Source organism: Erythrolamprus reginae, chromosome 5 (assembly GCF_031021105.1).
Source record: "Erythrolamprus reginae isolate rEryReg1 chromosome 5, rEryReg1.hap1, whole genome shotgun sequence".
Lineage (NCBI taxonomy): Eukaryota > Metazoa > Chordata > Lepidosauria > Squamata > Dipsadidae > Erythrolamprus > Erythrolamprus reginae.
The window spans coordinates 68,585,083-68,603,515 of NC_091954.1; the positions used below are offsets into that span (position 1 = coordinate 68,585,083).

General features: G+C 44.1%; 2 protein-coding genes across 4 annotated transcripts in view; one reads left to right on the forward strand and one right to left on the reverse strand.

Moving 5' to 3' along the window:
• Positions 1-3,475, forward strand: part of ABCC2 (ATP binding cassette subfamily C member 2) — a 64,962-nt gene extending 61,487 nt beyond the window's left edge. For all 3 annotated transcript variants that reach the window (XM_070752989.1, XM_070752991.1, XM_070752992.1), the window contains one exon: positions 1,671-3,475. In XM_070752989.1, coding sequence (XP_070609090.1) covers positions 1,671-1,800 — 130 coding nt within the window. In that variant the 3' untranslated portion in view covers positions 1,801-3,475. The remainder of the gene's footprint in view (positions 1-1,670) is intronic.
• DNMBP (dynamin binding protein) overlaps positions 3,467-18,433 on the reverse strand; it is a 96,034-nt gene continuing 81,067 nt past the window's right edge. The window contains exons 8-17 of the mRNA XM_070752993.1: positions 17,734-17,751; positions 15,399-15,598; positions 14,046-14,176; positions 13,821-13,925; positions 13,008-13,136; positions 9,276-9,608; positions 7,464-7,646; positions 6,608-6,806; positions 6,077-6,507; positions 3,467-4,662 (exon numbers count right to left, since the gene is read on the reverse strand). Coding sequence (XP_070609094.1) covers positions 4,477-4,662; positions 6,077-6,507; positions 6,608-6,806; positions 7,464-7,646; positions 9,276-9,608; positions 13,008-13,136; positions 13,821-13,925; positions 14,046-14,176; positions 15,399-15,598; positions 17,734-17,751 — 1,915 coding nt within the window. The 3' untranslated portion in view covers positions 3,467-4,476. The remainder of the gene's footprint in view (positions 4,663-6,076; positions 6,508-6,607; positions 6,807-7,463; positions 7,647-9,275; positions 9,609-13,007; positions 13,137-13,820; positions 13,926-14,045; positions 14,177-15,398; positions 15,599-17,733; positions 17,752-18,433) is intronic.

Here is an 18,433-nt window from a genome sequence, read left to right on the forward strand (position 1 = left end):
GGGGATCTCTGAATTAGAGGGTTAGAAAACACTCTAAGTCTTGTTGCACTTTTAATTTGGTTTCCCTTTTATCATTTTGATTCCTAAATCTATACTTTCTTGCTGAAACGCTTCTCATCAACTCCTTTCCTCTGTTCACCCTTTCAAAATTATATGATAGTAGGTGATGCATATAAGTACAGGTAGTCCTCAACGAATGTCACAGTTGAGCCCAAAATGTATGTTGCTATGTGAGAAATTTGTTAAGTTATTGTCCCATTTTATAACTTTTCTCACCACATTTGTAAACTGAACCGCTGCAGTTGTTGAATTAGTAACAGGGTTGTTAAGCAAATCTTGTTTCCCCATTGAGTTTGCTAATTGGTTCACAAAAGGGAATCACACGATCCAGGGACACTGCAACCATCATAAAGGCAGAGTCAGTTGTCAAGCATCCAAATATAAATCTTGTAATCATGGAGATGCTGCAATGGTCATAAGTGTGAATAGTGCTTATAAGTCCCTTTTTTCCATGCCGTTCACTAAATGAACTACTGTAACTTGAGGACTGCCTGCATTGAGTGAGATCATCCAAGGGCATGGGGTGAGGTATCATCAGTATGCAGATGATACCCAGTTATACATCTCCACTCCATGTCCAGTCAACGAAGCAGTGGAAGTGATGTGCCGGTGCCTGGAGGCTGTTGGGGTCCGGATGGGTGTCAACCGACTCAAACTCAACCCGGATAAGATGGAGTGGCTGTGGGTTTTGCCTCCCAGGGACAATTCCATCTGTCCGTCCATAAACCTGGGGGGGGGAATTATTGACCCCCTGAGAGGGTCCGCAACTTGGGCATCTTCCTCGATCCACAGCTCACATTAGAGAAACATCTTTCAGCTATGGCGAGGGGGGCGTTTGCCCAGGTTCGTCTGGTGCACCAGTTGCGGCCCTATCTGGACCAGGACTCACTGCTCACAGTCACTCATGCCCTCATCACCTCGAGGTTCGACTACTGTAACGCTCTCTACATGGGGCTACCTTTGAAAAGTGTTCGGAAACTTCAGATCGTGCAGAATGCAGCTGCGAGAGCAATCATGGGCTTCCCCAGCTATGCCCATGTTACACCAACACTCCGCAGTCTGCATTGGTTGCCGATTAATTTCCGGTCACAATTCAAAGTGTTGGTTATGACCTATAAAGCCCTTCATGGCATTGGACCAGAATATCTCCGGGACCGCCTTCTGCCGCACGAATCCCAGCGACCGGTTAGGTCCCACAGAGTTGGCCTTCTCCGGGTCCCGTCGACTAAGCAATGTTGTTTGGTGGGACCCAGGAGAAGAGCCTTCTCTGTGGCGGCCCCGACCCTCTGGAACCATCTCCCCCCAGATATCAGAGTTGCCCCCACCCTCCTTGCTTTTCGCAAGCTCCTTAAAACCCACCTCTGTCGTCAGGCATGGGGGAATTGAAATTTCACTCCCCCCTAGGCTTATAGAATTTATACATGGTATGCTTGTATGTATGAGTGGTTCTTTAAATTGGGGTTTTTTAGATTATTTTTAATATTAGATTTGTTTTCATTGTCTTTTCATTGTTGTTAGCCGCCCCGAGTCTTTGGAGAGGGGCGGCATACAAATCTAATAAATAAATAAATTAAAACGTTCCCCAATTCCCATTGCTCTTTCTCTTCTAGGGTGATGGTACTTCAGGAAGGAAAGATTGTAGAATTTGACAGCCCCGAAGAGCTGCTCCAACAGCAAGGCATCTTTGCAGCGATGACCAGGGAAGCCGGCATAACGAGAAGCCAGGACACTGCACTATAGAGGAAGGGGAACTCAAGGCAGAAAAATCACCAGCAACCTTCCACGGCATTGCAATTTCCCTTGACCTTCCACTGGAACTGAATGAAAAATGTTACCAGCGATGCTAGTGTCACTTAAAGCACAATAGTTTACAGAGCATCACCCGAGACTGAAAGGCAGCTTTATTATTTTATGGGTCAGCATCAGGATGTGTTTGTTTCTGTGGAAAGAACTTGAGGTTAGGCATCATGCTAAAATGATTACTACGTGAAATCAAGGGATAAAATGTGGGAAATAATTCTGAGCAATCCAGATTTCATACCCTTCTTGCATGTATGTTGCATATAGTTTTTTTAAGGTTGGCTTTTATATTATTCTTCCTAGAGGCACTCTTCCCCAATCTAAGTACAGTGGTACCTCATCTTACGAACGCCTCTTCTAACGAACTTTTCAAGATACAAACCCGGTGTTTAAGATTTTTTTGCCTCTTCTTCCAAACTATTTTCACCTTACGAACCCAAGCTGCTGATGCTGGGATGAAGGGGTTTCTTTCCCCCCCCTTTTTTGAAGAAAGAAAAGGGAGGGGCAGCTTGGAGGGGGAAAGACTGCATTTAAAAAACTAGGAGAACAGCGTGCTTGCAGGCACTGAAAGAGTGTCTTTTGAAGAAAGAAAAAGGAGGGGCGGCTTGGAGGAGGAAAGACTTTGCAGAGAACAGCGTGCTTGCACAGGCACTGAAAGGGTGTCTTTTGAAGAAAGAAAAGGGAGGGGCGCCCCCCTTGCCTTTCTTCCTTCCCACTCACCCTTTAGCCTAGCCTTGCTTCTTCCACCCGCCCCCTTTAGCTGCTCCTCCCTGCCCTCTGTTCGACTCCCTTCTAAAGTTTGGGATTTTCCTGAAGGATTTGCACGCATTATTTGCTTTTACATTGATTCCTATGGGAAACATTGTTTCATCTTACGAACTTTTCACCTTATGAACCTCCTTCTGGAACCAATTAAGTATGTATCATGAGGTACCACTGTATCTTCAACATAGGCTGAGTTATTGTCCTGTATGCTTGTATCTAGAGATGCAAGCCAACAGTGTGTGTTTGAGAGAGAGCGTAGTGAAGCAGGCTACTAGCAGATCATTTTTCAACCTTTTGGTCTTTATTAAAAAGATCATGAAAAAAATTCCAGATGTATTTTGGACTTATCAAAATGCTTAGAGTCTCTGTAAGATAAACCTCTCTTATTTAGTTTTTGATATAAACTTTTACTAATTAATCACGACTTTAAAAGGTAACCAAAAGCAAAAGCAACGTGAGAAAATATTATTTCACTGAAAGAGTAGTAGATCCTTGGAACAAACTTCCAGCAGACGTGGTTGGTAAATCCACAGTAACTGAATTTAAACATGCCTGGGATAAACATATATCCATTGTAAGATAAAATACAGGAAATAGTATAAGGGGAGACTAGATGGACCATGAAGTCTTTTTCTGCCGTCAATCTTCTATGTTTCTATGTTTCTAACCTTTTATAATTATTTATCAAATTTATAGAGCCACCCATCTCCTCCCAAAGGAAACTCTGGGCAGTATATATAATAATTCTCAATAGCCTCTAGTTAAGATTTCCTGAGTATGAAAAATAAACTTGTACCCTAGGAGAAAGAACATTGTTCCTGTTCAAAATAAATACAAGTAATTTGAGAAATGTATTTTATTTACACAACAGCAACTCAAGCAAGTTACTCAGGAAGCAAAACGCAGCGTTTACATTCTGCTGTCCCCCCCCCCCCCCAAAGCATGAACGCTGCCCCTCCAGCTCTGACTTGAGTCAGGGACAAAAGACTGCAGCATGCAAGATGAGCACCCACCCTGTCTAAAAGTTGAACCAAAGTATCATTTTGCCCAACAGCAAACAATGTTAACTAATACTGAGACAGGGAAAGGGCACATGGAATACCTGCTTCTTGGGGGTAACTCTCAGCAACTTCTCTGAACCCGTCTTTCTGTTAGGCTCACTCCTTACAGGGCTGGAGATACGTGGTTTCACGTGGGGCAGAAATACCAACAGCTATTTGCCATAACTATTAGTAGGTTCAGCTACACCTTTGAGCACCAGCTGCTGGAGGACACCAGCAAGATTGGGTCTTAAAAGGCGATTTTATTTGTTCGTTTCTTTATATCTTGCCTTTATTATTTTTACAAATAATTCAAGGCTGCAAATATACCTAATACTCCTTTGGTGACTCTTCTGAAATACTGGACTTATAGCCATAGCACTTAAGACTTATATACCATTTCACAGCGCTTTACAATCCTCTCGTAAGCAGTTTACAGAGTTGGCATATTGCCCCCAACAATCCTGAGTCCTCCTCTTATCTGAACTGGCTCCCTTCTCATGTTTTTGCACCAATAGTCATTTCGCTCTCTTGGCTGCATCATTTCCAGCCCGTTTACAACCCAGTTAGTGGACTGACTGTCTACCTCAATGGGAAATATGAGCTCCCCACAGCACTGCTAAGAGGAAGGCGGCTGACTCAGGCTGCACAGTAAGGGCACTGCATCCAACTTCGATGGAAACCAGGTTTCAACTTCCTACATAAATATACTAAAATCCAAACTTTCAGAGGAATGGCGTGGATGCAAGAGGGATGCCCTTGCACGGTAGTTATAAAGGCACCAGTTTGTGACATCTCCAACTCCAGCATCTCACGTGTACTCGGTCTTGCGAATGTAACTGGATGGTACGTAGCCCCGTTTCCCATGTGCCTCTGCCAGCCACCATTCCTGGTTGCCAGTGATGTCTTCAAATTGTAGAATCTTTAGTCTTTGATTGGCTGTTACACTCAGTTCATTTGAATTGCGGCCTTTAAAGGTATAAAGGGCATAATAGACCTGAAAGCAAAAAATATAGAAGGAGGTGAGAAAAAACACAGGGCAAAACCAATTGCCATCTTCACCTTGGACCAACCAAAAACCACCGTCGACCTCCCAAATTGTTCTTTTTATTTTGCTACACCAGTGATGGCGAACCTTTTTTCCTTAGGTGCCAAAAGAGTGTGTGTGCACGCTATCGTGCATGTGCGAGTGCCCACACTCATAATTCAATGCCTGGGGAGCTTCCCCTACCCCCCGGAGGCCCTCTTGAGGCCATAAACAGACTGTTTCCCAATTTCTGGTGGTCCCAGTAGGCTTGTGTTTCACCCTCCCCAGAGTCCAAAGGCTTCCTGCCCCAAGTCTTTGGAGAGGGGCGGCATACAAATCTAATAATAAATTGAATTGAATTCCCTAGAGCCAGGAGAAGGTAAAAACGCCCTCCCCCATCTCCCCGGAGGCTCTCTGGAAGCCAAAAATGTCCTCCCAGAGCCTCTGTGCAAGCCAAAAATCAGCTGGCCGGCAAAAACATGCATGTTGGAGCTGAGTTAGGGCAACGGCTTGTGTGCCAGCAGATATGGCTCTGCGTGCCACCTGTGGCACCCGTGCCATAGGTTTGCCATCACTGTGCTACACAATACTTTGGGGTTTTTTTCCCTCTGATAAGTAGGAAAGCTGTTTCCAGAGCAGATCTACATAAATTTGCATTTCTTTCAGCAAAGTGTTCGGCTATGTTAAATTCTTCCTAGTCATCCAAAATACTGCATTACTAAGGTGTTAGTTATATCAATTCTAAATTGACTAACTGGTTTTTATATTGGTTTTATTCAAACCGTAAAGCAGAATTTGGTTTGACTCATTTTGGCTTTGTCCAATGTACGAGTCCAATCAATTTCGGCTTTTGGTAAGCTATGATGAAATGAAAATTTAAATACAGCGGTACCTCGGTTCTCAACCACAATTCGTTCTGAAAGTGTGGTCGAGAACCGATTTGGTTGAGAACCGAAACAATTTAAGATAAATTCCCCTCCTCAGTTGTCTCTCCCTCTAGCTTGCCTGCTTCTGTCCCCGTGTCCTCTCTCTCTTTCTCTCTCTCTGTAGCTTGCCGGCTTCCGGCTTCGGTTCTCTCGCTTGCCCGCTTCTGTCCCCCGCTCTCTCTCTCTCTGTAGCTTGCTGGCTTCTATCTTCAGCTCTCTCGCTCGCCCGCTTCTGTCCCTGTCTCTCTCTCTCTCTCTCTGTAGTTTGCCGGCTTCTGTCTTCAGCTCTCTCGAGTGTTCGAGTTCCAAATATTTGTTCGGATTTCAGGGCAGAAGTTTCTTGAATTTCCTGGTCGAATACCGATTTGTTCGAACTGAGAAGCGTTCGAAAACCGAGGTACCACTGTATATGAATCAGGCCCTTAAAAGCAACGAGCATGTGCTTCTGTCCCACTCACCTGATTTCCGATGCACTCGCTGCTCTTCAGCCTTAGGTTGTCCATTGATGGGGTTGGCCTTGCCTTGTACCGGACTTGGTGCCCATTTCGTGCGTCTGGATTACTGTGTCGCCGAGATGATGGAGGATTGCGGGATGGCTGTGCAGATTCCACAATGGGACCCATCTGGAGCTGGCAAACAGCATCCAGCTCTGAGAGTGTCTGAACAGAATTAATCAGGTTGCCTGGGAGGCCAGAGTCCTGTGGAGGCTTTTGCGGGCTGTTGACAGGTGTGATGGCCAAAATGTTGTTTGGTGTACTGATTCCTTGGGAGGAGGAAGAACCGCTGAGCTCAGATTCACCAGAGGAATGACTGGCCAGGGAGACATCTGAGTGGCTACAGCGTGGATTGTAAGGTTTCAGAAAGGAGCTGTACACAAAGCCCTTGGTCACTGTAGGGATGGGACAAGGAAGAAAATAATCACTTAATGCTAAGCATCGTGAAGTTGGGGACAGGGCCTAGGGCTGAGGTTCAGAAGCATGTCCACTCACCTCCATTGTCAATGAGCCAACGGTTCTGACTGCCCATGGGATCCTTTTTCTTGAGAACCCCCACAAGATCCCCCTCCAATAATGACACGTCCAGCTCTTGAGCTGCATTGAAGTTACGCTCAGCCTGAAACAGCTTCTCGGGAGGGTAGCGGGCCAGGAGGGCTGCTCGCAGGTCATCTGACTGTAGCATGTAACTGGGCTAGAAGAGGAACAACAACTCCATGAAGGGGGAGGGAATAACCCAGGCATCTATGTTTCTTCTCTCAGACTCATCTTTAAAACAGTGAATACCAGCGGTGGGTTGCTACCGGTCATGGCGGCAGCAGGAGGCTCCGCCCATCTGATGCTGGATGCTTCTGCGCATGCACAGAAGCGTCACGCACACATATCAGAACCGGTAGCTATGGTATTTAGAACCCCTCACTGGTGAGTACCATATTAGATCAGTCAAAGAGCTTCGTGTAGTCCAGTAATCCAATTGAAGCATCACATTTTAGAAGCTCACAAACCTGGTTGAAGGGCTAGGATGACAGAACTTCCAACAACAGGCTTTTAAATTATATTACTTATGATTCAAAAAGTAATGTACAGCCAGTGATTAGTAACCACCGATAGCCTGAATCTCCCTGAAATTATCCAACCCTCTTTTCAAACCTTCTTCCTTGGTGACTATTATCAAGGCAATGAATTAGCTGATGGCAATGAATTCCACAGATTCTCTGTTTACTCTTTTCAAACTCAGGAAGAATACATTAAGCCCCCAAGTACTCTTTCACTGTGACCATGCTGACATTAATGTTATACTTCCACCTCCAGAAGGCAGCCTTCCACCTCTTGTTACTCCCATAGAACTCACCATGCCCAGAAGGGGTTGTTTCCGCACTGACTGGCGCTCTAGGCTTTTTCTTTCAAAGGGCTTTTTGGTGGTAGCAATGCTCTCTGGAAAGAAGGTGAAGACCTGCAGTTGCTGGAGGACTCTACTATGCTCTTCCTGGAAGATGGCAATAAGATTCCCTTCCCGGCCAACCACTTGCAACAGCTGAGATAGAGGAAAGGGATGTTAGACGCGTGTCAGAAAAAGGACAATTTTAGCTACATTCTGCTCAATAATAACCCGCTATATTCAGAGCAGTGAAGGGCTGCTCATCTTTGGTGCCCCCTCCAAGGCAATCGCGGGTGTGTGCATTTCTGGCAGGGGTGCACACACCCGTCGTTGCAGGATTTGGCACCTGCGCATTCACATTTTTGCCACTGAATGCATGCGCAGAAGCAAAAAATCAGAGAAAATCACTGAAATCTCCAGCGCACAAGCGTCCTCACACAAGATTTCTCTTGCTGAGTGTGTGCTAGAGTCAGATCTTGTGTGGAGGCACATGTCGCAGCTGTGCAGCTGTGTGTGCCTCCCAGAATTTCCTACGAGGATGGAGCACCTGCCCACTGGCTGCTACCTACCCGGGATTTATAGTAATCATGATGACAATTCAATGGTTCCAAAACAGTGAGGATTAGTGTTCCTCACTTCCATGTTAGTGGAGAGATCATCAGTATTAATAATTCTACCATGGATCTCATCCAAGGAACATTTCATTTGTATGCTCAGTGAAAACACGCCTTAAAAATGAAAAAGAATATAAACCAGACTAAACTAATTGGGAAAGCATATAAATATATGATCGGTCATAAAAATATAGACTTAACCTTAAAGGACAACATGATAAGCTGGTGTAGAAATATTGGCAGAGAAATTGATCTAGACACATGGGAAAGAGTCTTGACTTTTAATTGGAAAATGACAACGTCGGTATCGCTAAAGGAAAATCAAATTAAGATGTTTTATAGGTGGCATCTTCCACCAAGTAGAATTGCAAAAATGTTCCCTAATATGTCCCCATTGTGCTGGAAGTGTAAAAAAGAAATAGATTCATATTATCATCAATGGTGGAGCTGTAGCAAAGTTAAGACATATGGGAAAATGATAGAAAGAATAATGAAAGAAATAATAAAGCAAGAGATAGAAAAAACTCCGGAATTTTACATACGAGGTATAAACAAACAGAAATATAAGAAAGATATTTTACATCTAGTTATTCATATAACGACAGCGGCCAGGATAGTATATGCGCAAAATTGGAAGGGGGAAGATATTCCCAAAGAGGAAGAGGTTATTAAGAAAATATTAGACTTTGCTGAAATGGATATGATGACAAGACGGTTAAATGACCAAGAAGAATCTGAATTTTATGTGATTTGGAATAAAGTGTATACATGGATAGACAAAAAGAAGAATTAAAAATGCACAATAGTAGTATGGTTAGGATTTAATTTTTGTGTTTGTACTTTGCTTAGATATGAAGTTTATGGGGTTTTATTTTCATAATAAGGTAACATAAAAGATCTTCTTTTCACTTAAAGTATTAGGTTGACTTAACATATTAATAATGTATTCTTTTTTCTGTAATGCAATTTGACTTCTTGAACAAGCGGGGTATCTGCAACCCCAATTTTATGTTAAATGTGTGTTTGTATGTTCGTCAATTTTAAGAAAATCAATAAAGTTTATTTAAAAATAAAAATGAAAAAGATGGGGAAGAAAACCGGGAAAGGCCCTGCTCTTTCCTTCCATTCTCATGGAAAGCACCAGCCAGCCACTCGCAGCTTCCGTACTTACTGAGAGCAAAGGCTGCAGTTCCTGCAGGGCTAGGCGGACAAAGTCACAGTGGGCTTCGGCATAGCTGCGCAGGCAGCTGGTGAAAAGCTCCTTGGCGCAGCACTGAAACTTGGGCAGTTCGTCCAGCAGCTGGGTGTTCAAAGCCTCGTAATTGTTGCGTGCTGACTGCAACTCTTCCAAGGCCCGCTTGTCCTTCAACCTCTCGGCCCGCTCGGTGCACGTGTGGAAATCCAGGAGTTTATCAAAGCGTTTCTGCACCAGTTTGTGAGGCCCAGCAAACATGTTCAGCAGCTGATTCAGAGGGGAGATCACCAGGCGCTCCGTGCGCTTCTTCTGCAGAGAGCAAACAATCAGACCTATGTATCGCACTGCGGCTTTTCCCGCTCTGCCAAATTACTCGGATAGAAACAAAGAAACATAGAAGACTGACGGCAGAAAAAGACCTCATGGTCCATCTAGTCTGCCCTTATACTATTTCCTATATTTTATCTTAGGATGGATATATGTTTATCCCAGGCATGTTTAAATTCAGTTACTGTGGATTTACCAACCACGTCTGCTGGAGGTTTGTTCCAAGGATCTACTACTCTTTCAGTAAAATAATATTTTCTCACGTTGCTTCTGATCTTTCCCCCAACTAACTTCAGATTGTGCCCCCTTGTTCTTGTGTTCACTTTCCTATTAAAAACACTTCCCTCCTGAACCTTATTTAACCCTTTGACATATTTAAATGTTTCGATCATGTCCCACCTTTTCCTTCTGTCCTTCAGACTATACAGATTGAGTTAATTAAGTCTTTCCTGATACGTTTTATGCTTAAGACCTTCCATCATTCTTGTAGCCCGTCTTTGGACTCGTTCAATTTTGTCAATATCTTTTTGTAGGTGAGGTCTCCAGAACTGAACATAGTATTCCAAATGTGGTCTCACCAGCGCTCTATGTAGCGGGATCACAATCTCCCTCTTCCTGCTTGTTATATCCCTAGGTATGCAGCCAAGCATCCTACTTGCTTTCCCTACCGCCTGACTGCACTGTTCACCCATTTTGAGACTGTCAGAAATCACTACCCCACTACTGGATTCAGTAGAAATTGAAAAAGAAGAATTTTTCCATTAACAAAACCAAGCCCTTTCGTTTATACTATCATTATGACCAGAGATGGGCTACTAAGGGGGAACGGAGACATGCGCTCGCCCCGTGGCTCTGATTGCTAGTGGAGTCCAGCGCAATTCTGCTACTGCACCTGGGCAGGGAGCGAAGTCACGTGCAGTCACGCAGTGGCGCCCCTGCATGTCCGTGTGCGACTTCGCTCCCTGCCCAGGTGCAGTAGCAGAATTGCGCTGGACTCCACTAGCACTCAGAGCCATGGGGACAAGTACATGTCATTGTTCCACCTTCGCAGCCCATCTCTGATTATGACCAAATAGGTTTTATTGGTTTGCCGTATATGTTTTAATGCAAAATACAGTACAGTACAAAATGATAGGATTGGAAGGAATCAATCCTGTCTTGGTTCCTTCCTAGAACTAGACTTCTAATTGAATCCCATTTGAGCAGCGAACAAATGGCTATCTAATCTTTTTCTTTCTATCTATCTTTAATAATAATAATAATAATAATAATAATAATAATAATTATTATTATTATTATTAATTAGATTTGTATGCCGCCCTTCTCCGTAGACTCAATAGCAATAGCACTTAGACTTGTATACTGCTTCACAGTGATTTACAGCCCTCTCTCAGCAGTTTACAAAGTCAGCATATTGCCCCCAACAATCTGAGTCTTCATTTAACCACCTCGGAAGGATGGAAGGTGGAGTCAACCTTGAGCCTGGTGAGATTTGAACTAACAAATTACACAATTTGAACTAACAAATTAAAGCCAGCAGACAGAAGTAGCCTGCAGTACTGCACTCTTACAACTGCGCCACTGTGGCTCATAATGTAAGATCTCCTGCATTAGCCAGAAATTTTAAAACCACCAAATATTTTCTCCTCTCCATTTCTATAGCATTATTTGTCCAGCAAACTACACGCCATCTGCTGTCGATAGTGTTTTAAAGCTTTCGTGTTTTTTTCAAGAATATTTCAATATTTTTAGGAATTCTGGAATTCTGTTCCTGTAGTGATGGTGGTAAAGGTAGCAGCAGTAGTAGTAATCATTTAATGTCCTCTTGATCAGTGTTTCCCAACCTTGGCAACTTGAAGATATCTGGACTTCAACTCCCAGAATTCCCCAGCCAGCATTTGCTGGCTGGGGAATTCTGGGAGTTGAAGTCCAAATATCTTCAAGTTGCCAAGGTTGGAAAACACTGCTCTTGATTTAGATTATAACTTTCATCAATCCTAGCCAAAATGACCAGTAAACTGGAGAAAGGGGATCACTTGTCAAAAATATGTGGGAGGAAGCAGCAGGCTGAGAAGGATGCTTAGACAACACTTTATTATAGTCAAATAATAACTGGGACTCGCAGCGACTGGTTAGGTTCCACAGAGTTGGCCTTCTCTGAGTCCCGTCAACTAGACAATGTCATTTGGCGGAACCTAAGGGGAGAGCCTTCTCTGTGGGGGCCCCGGCCCTCTGGAATCAGCTACCTCCAGAGATTCGCACTGCCACCACCCTCCTCGCCTTCTGTAAAAATTTAAAGACCTATCTGTGCCACCAGGCTTCGGGCCATTAGACCCTAGCTCCATGGCCGACGAGTATAGTATGTCTTGCTGTGTGAATGGGAATGAATGGTTTTAAATGTTATTAGAGTTTTTTAAGTTTTTTAGCTATATTAATTGGATTTTTTTAGATATGTATTGTTGTGGTTAGCTCTGGCCCAGCTCCTGCCCCAAGAACTGTGGATGTGGGGGAGACATCCACATGCTGCAGGCCTGTTTTGCCCCTGGTGGAATCTGATGATGAAGGCTCCTCTGACCAAGAAGACATGAGTGACAATGAGGAGAGTGTGGCAGACAGCTCAGAAGGAGATCAATTATCTAGCTCCTCCTCGGATTCAGAACAAGAGTTAATGGTACAGCCACGCATGCAGAGAGCGATGCATAGCCAACAACAACTGAGAGATTATTATCAAAGAAAATGAGGCCACCTGTGGTTGGGTGGGGCTGTGGTAATTAGTGAGGCTGCTATAAAGAGCAACCTGTGGGTTTGGCCATTGTGGAGGATTCTCTGATCGTTGTGTTTTGTGACTGCTTTGCTGACTTTGATCTTTGTGTGCTGATTTTCCCCCTGCTTTGAAACTAAACCAGAGCAAAGTGTCTTTCACTTTGTGAAAGAAGAAGGACTGTGAATTGCCTCACAGCTGCAAACTATGTATCACAGAACTGATAAGGGACTTGTACAAATTACCAGTTTGTTTGGAGACAAGTGCTCTTTGCTATACAAAAAGAGGGCTTGGTTTAAGTGAATTTTCATTATAAAGAACATTGTTTTGAATTTTCAAACGTGTGTGTGTCTGAAATTTGTACCTGTGAATTTTTGGGTGAAGTCTACTAGAGAGCCCGACAGAACATGTATATTATTTATTGTTTTGTTGTGAGCTGCCCTGAGTCCTTGGAGAGGGGCGGCATACAAATCCAATTAATAAATAAAAGCCAGTTAGATCTACTGCTTAGTGAAAGGATCTTTAATCTCTTCTAAACAGAGTTGTCTCCCCAAGATTTCTGGTAGTAGATATTTTACCTAGGCTTTCGTATGGAAGAAAGGAATAAAGGTCTCACTCACGAAATCGGAGAACAGCTGATCACTGATGAAACCATGAATCTTCTGGAACTGCTCCAACTCGGCACTGCCCTTCTCCATGCACAACTCCCACATACTCAAGGCTGCTGTCACTTTAACACTGGCTGATTCCTGCAGGCCAAAAACCCCCAACAACCTCATAAGCATAAGTTGGCTTGAAGTATGCTCTTATACCAGTGATGGCGAACCTTTTTTCCCTCGGGTGCCGAAAGCTTCTGTGTGTGTGTGTGTGTGTGCTATTGTGCATGCGCGAGTGCCCACACCCATAATCAATGCCTGGAGATGGCAAAATGGCCTCCACCCCCCCACCAGAGGCCCTGTGGAGGCCTGAAAGAGCCCGTTTCCCAAACTCTGGTGGGCCCAGTCGGCCTGTTTTTCGCCCTCCTCAGGCTCTAGAGGCAAAAAGTGCCCTCTTCAATCCCCTTGGAGACTCTCCGGAAGCCAAAAATGCCCTCCCGGAGCCTCCGGGAGAGCCGAAAACCAGCTGGCCAGTACACACATGCACATTGGAACTAAGGTAGGGTAATGGCTCACTTGCCAGCAGATATGGCTCCGCGTGCTACCTGTGGCACCCATGCCATAGGTTCGCCATCACTGCCTTATACCAACCAGCTCTAGAAGCAGACATAGTCTTGAATTGTGGTGGGCCTGGCATTATACAAGCCTAGCCATGGGGAAGTCATCCAATCTATTCCTTTGACACTCCTCCGCCTTATTAGATGACTGATATCACAATCTTCCTCAAGGTACCCCTCCCCGTTTACACAGACGCATAGATACGCAAAACTTATTTACCCGGACGTGTTGAAGGTAAAGGGAAAGATCCCGGATAAAAGATTTAATCAGACGCTGCTGCATCCTGAAATTCTTTTCAGTCTCCTCAAAAGCCTCATCTTTGAGCTGCCAGAGAGAGGGTGGAAGGGGAGGGAGAGAGGCTGGGTGAACCCTCTGAAGCTTCCCTTGGTGCTAAATCCTTATAATAACCATTTAAGCACGTGAGCAGAAACAACTCTTATTCACCTGGGGAGCAAAACCTGTGAGATGTTTCAGGTGACTGCTGACCCGGTTGGATTTCTTGATTATAGAGTGGAAATTAAGTTTGGAGATCTTCTCAATCAGGCTATCGTCATCAGTCTTCCTGTACTTCAACACTGAAAAGAAGACAGATTTAGCCCTAGTAGTATCCCTAGATACGAGCATAATTCGTTCCAGAAGGGAGCTTGTATCTCGAGCAAACTGGTATCTGGAACAAATTGCTTTAGACTTTGTTTTTCCCCTCAGAGATAACCAAAAGCAAGGATTCTTGCGCCACCTAGTGGACGCTTGGCTCATATCCCGAATTTGAGCTCGGGAGTTGAACAGAAATGTCTCTCCCCTCCTGGCTCGTATCTTGAAATACTCGCATGTAGAGCAGCTCGTATCTAGAGGTACTACTGTATTTGAAAATTGTTAGCTGAACTTAGAACTGTGCTTTCCTGCCTCTTTTGTTACAGATCCCATCCTCACTATCTCATTCTAATGCCACACAAGTGTTACTTTTAAACCAGAAGAACACCATCAAGGCTAGTGAGCCCAGCACAGTTATATTAACGTTTAATGGATTTTTTAAAATTCCCAACACCCACAGAAATAGATTTTCCCCAACCCAGGTTGTAGATGTATGGACTTCAATTCACACAACTTTCAGATGAATCCAATCTTCCCAACTTGGTTTATACTTCATATCTACTAAAAACAGAACTCAGAGACTACAGTTCTCTACTGGCTAAGAAGTGTATTTATTTATTTGTTTGTTTGTTTGTTTGATTTTTATGCCGCCCTTCTCCTTAGACTCAGGGCGGCTTACAACATGTTAGCAATAGCACTTTTTAACAGAGCCAGCATATTGCCCCCACAATCCGGGTCCTCATTTTACCCACCTCGGAAGGATGGAAGGCTGAGTCAACCTTGAGCCGGTGATGAGATTTGAACCGCTGACCTACAGATCTACAGTCAGCTTCAGTGGCCTGCAGTACAGCACTCTACCTGCTGTGCTACTCCGGCTCTATTGTCTAGTGCAGGGGTAGGTAAAGTTGGCTCCTCTACGACACATGGACCTCAACTCCCAGAATTCCCAAGCCAGCATGACTGGGTCAGGAATTCTGGGAGTTGAAGTCCACAAGTCATAGAAGAGCCAAGTTTGCCTACCTCTGGTCTAATGAAGAAATAAAATTCACCAAGCAGGTGAATAAAGTGTTGTGAAGAAAACAACCCCCTCCTCCCCAGCAATCTACCCGGTACAGGCAATCTTCAAATGCAACATCATGCAGCCCCTTCCCACTTATCTACATTGACCGTATATATTACTCCTGTGTTGGTTTCCCTGCAGCTCACCTAGATCTTTCCGGCGCTTGTACTCGTTGAGGTTCCCATTGATCTCCTTGACAGCTAAGACAGCAGCTGCCAAAGGGGCCCGATCAGGATGCGACTCGGGAGTAGCCCCCAGGAGTTCCATCAGGAGCAACGGGTAGCGCATCACACGCTGAACAGGCTTGATCAGGAAGGAGCCCAGGTCAATGTAGTTGGTGCAACCCCTGGCAGGGTCAAAACGCAAAGGAGCACTCAGAATCAAGTGACATCTGGACTCGACTGCTAAAAGTGCTGCATTGTAGCATTTATTTGGTGTATGGCATCTCAGACGAGAACTAGCAATAAATACAGTAGTCCCTCACCTATCGCTGGTGTTACGTTCCAGACCCGGCCGCGATAGGTGAAATCCGCGATGGGGAATTTATCGACTGATAGTACTTATTTAAGTATTTATATTGTAATTGTTTGGTAAGTTTTCATTGTTTTAAGTGTTTATAAACTCTTCCCACACAGTATTTATTTTAGATACAGTATTTAAATACAGTATTTACAATTTTAGATATATTTTTTTTGAAAAACCTGCTGATCGAGTTCGGCAGGCGGTTTAAATCTGCCGATCGACTTCCTCAAAAACCCGCGAACCAGCGAAGATCCGCAAATGATTTTTCTCATTAATATTTTTTGAAAACCACTGGGATTCGATCTGGCAGCTTCTGCCTTGTAAGGCAGAGAATTAACAGCTGAGCCACCAGACCTAATACCTCAGCTCTGTACCAGGGAGGGGGCTATATGGTTTTTTTTTTATGTCGGATCACCCTGGTATATTGAAGGAACGTCACAGCTCCTTTTTGCTTCTAGGCCCAACCCAGGACCATTTGAAGGCAGTTAATTTTTATTCATAGCCGACAACTATATTCTGTATGTATCAAATGTTTTTAGCTGAAATTTTAAAATTAAGGGAGACTAGGATGGTACCATTTCGGCCTTGTTCTGGCCTCATCAGCTAGCCACACCCTTACTGGGATTCGATATGGCAGCTTCTGCCTTGTAAGGCAGAGAATTAACAGTTAATATATATATATGAAGGGACTGGATACCGTAACCTAGAGGATAATTCTCTGCCTTACAAGGCAAAGGTTTCAGGTTCAAGTACCAGTGGGGACTGATAAGGCCGAAATAGGCCGAAATAGATCTATCCTAGTCTCCCTTAATTTTCAAATTCAGCCAAAAAAAAACAACATGTGACACATACAGATAGAATTGTCGGCTATCAATAAAATTAACTGCCTTGGAAATGGCCCTGGGTTGGGCCGAGAGGCAAATAAGGAGCTGTAATGTTCCTTCAACCAGGGCGATTCGACACAACAATATGTAACCCTTCCCTGGTGCAGTGCTGAAGGGATTGGATACTGTAGCCTAGAGGATAATTCTCTGCCTTACAAGGCAAAAGTTGCAGGTTCAAGTCCCAGTGGGTATGGCTAGCTGATGAGGCCAAAATAAGGCCGAAATAGATCTATCCTAGTCTCCCTTAATTTTCAAATTCAGCAAAAAAACATGTGACATGCATCTCACCTTCAAAACTGACTTCTCCATATCCTAAACCTGTGATGGTGAACCTATGGCGAGTGTGCTACAAAGGGCAGGCAAAGCCACGTGAGGTGTTAGCTTATGTCAGCTCCAGTGCATATGTGTGCACTGGCCAGCTGATTTTCGGCCTTACAGAGGGTGGGGGGAGGTCATTTTTGCCTTCCCCAGGCTTCGGAAAAGCCTCTGATACCTGTGGATGGTGAAAAATGGACCCAACGGCCCGACCGGAAGCTCAGAAACAGTCACCATCACTGTCCTAAACTATTGCATCTAATTCTACATCTACAGGGGGTGGACAAAAAAATGGAAACACTTGACTTTTTGGCATCATAATGTTTGGATGTGTTCAAATCAATCAAAACTTGACATATTTGAATGTGTTTTTTTAAAAAAATTCTGTTATTTGATATATTTTTGCCATTTTCTTGCCAGAAACCCCAGCTCTTCACAGCTAAACAACATGACACCAGTGATCCAGTACTGAATTCCACAAATCTTTACATGCATCCTTCTCTAGCTAATATTAACAATGCTCACTTGCTGACTAGCTGCGCCTGCTCAATATCTACGCTATTCACCTTGCCACTCCCAATCCTATCTCACTGTCCTCAGTCTAAGCAGGCTAACGTGGCTGTTTCTTTGAATCCCGACTGTGCAAATTATTTCTGCAGTTGTCCCCTACAAATGGCTCATCCCCCATTATATTTCCAAGTCCTTTCCTGCTGTTTAAAACACCTAAACAAGCAAGTCAATAGTACATAAAGATGCTTACCATCCAGTGTACAGACTCCTGGCAGTCCCACAGCAGGAAGAAAAACATACAAGAAAGAGTAGATGATGAGCGTGTTTTTATTTTATTGCCTTGCAGCTACTTAATTGCAGTGAAATCAGCAGATGGACATGGCAAGCAACCACTGTATGCATCCCCTTCTATTTTAATTCATAAGGTCACAATTATGCTAGCATAAGGGATACACCTCAGGCAGTGTCTCAAATACCACACAAGCACAAATCAGCAGTTGTCTAAGCCAGTGTTTTTCAACCAGTGTGCCATGGCACACTAGTGTGCCGTGAGACATGGTCAGGTGTGCCGCGAAGCTCAGAGAGAGAAAGAAAGCAAGAGAGAGAGAGAAAGCAAGAGAGAGAAAGAGCGAACGAGCGAGAGAGAAAGAGAACGAGAGAGAGAAAGCAAGAGAGAGAGAAAGAGAACAAGAGAAAGAAAGAAAGAGAGAGAGAGAAAGAGAGAAAAAGAAAGCAAGAGAGAGAGAGAAAGAGAGGGAGGGAAGGAGAGAGAAAGACATAGAGGGAGGTGGGGAGGGAGAGAGAAAGAGAGCAAAAAAGAGAGGAAGGAAGAGAAAGAGGGAGAGAGAAATAGAGTGAAAGGGAGGAAGAGAGAGAATTTTTTTGTCCAAACTTTTTTTTAGCCCCCCACCTCCCGCCCCACTCAATGTGCCCCAGGGTTTCCTAAATGT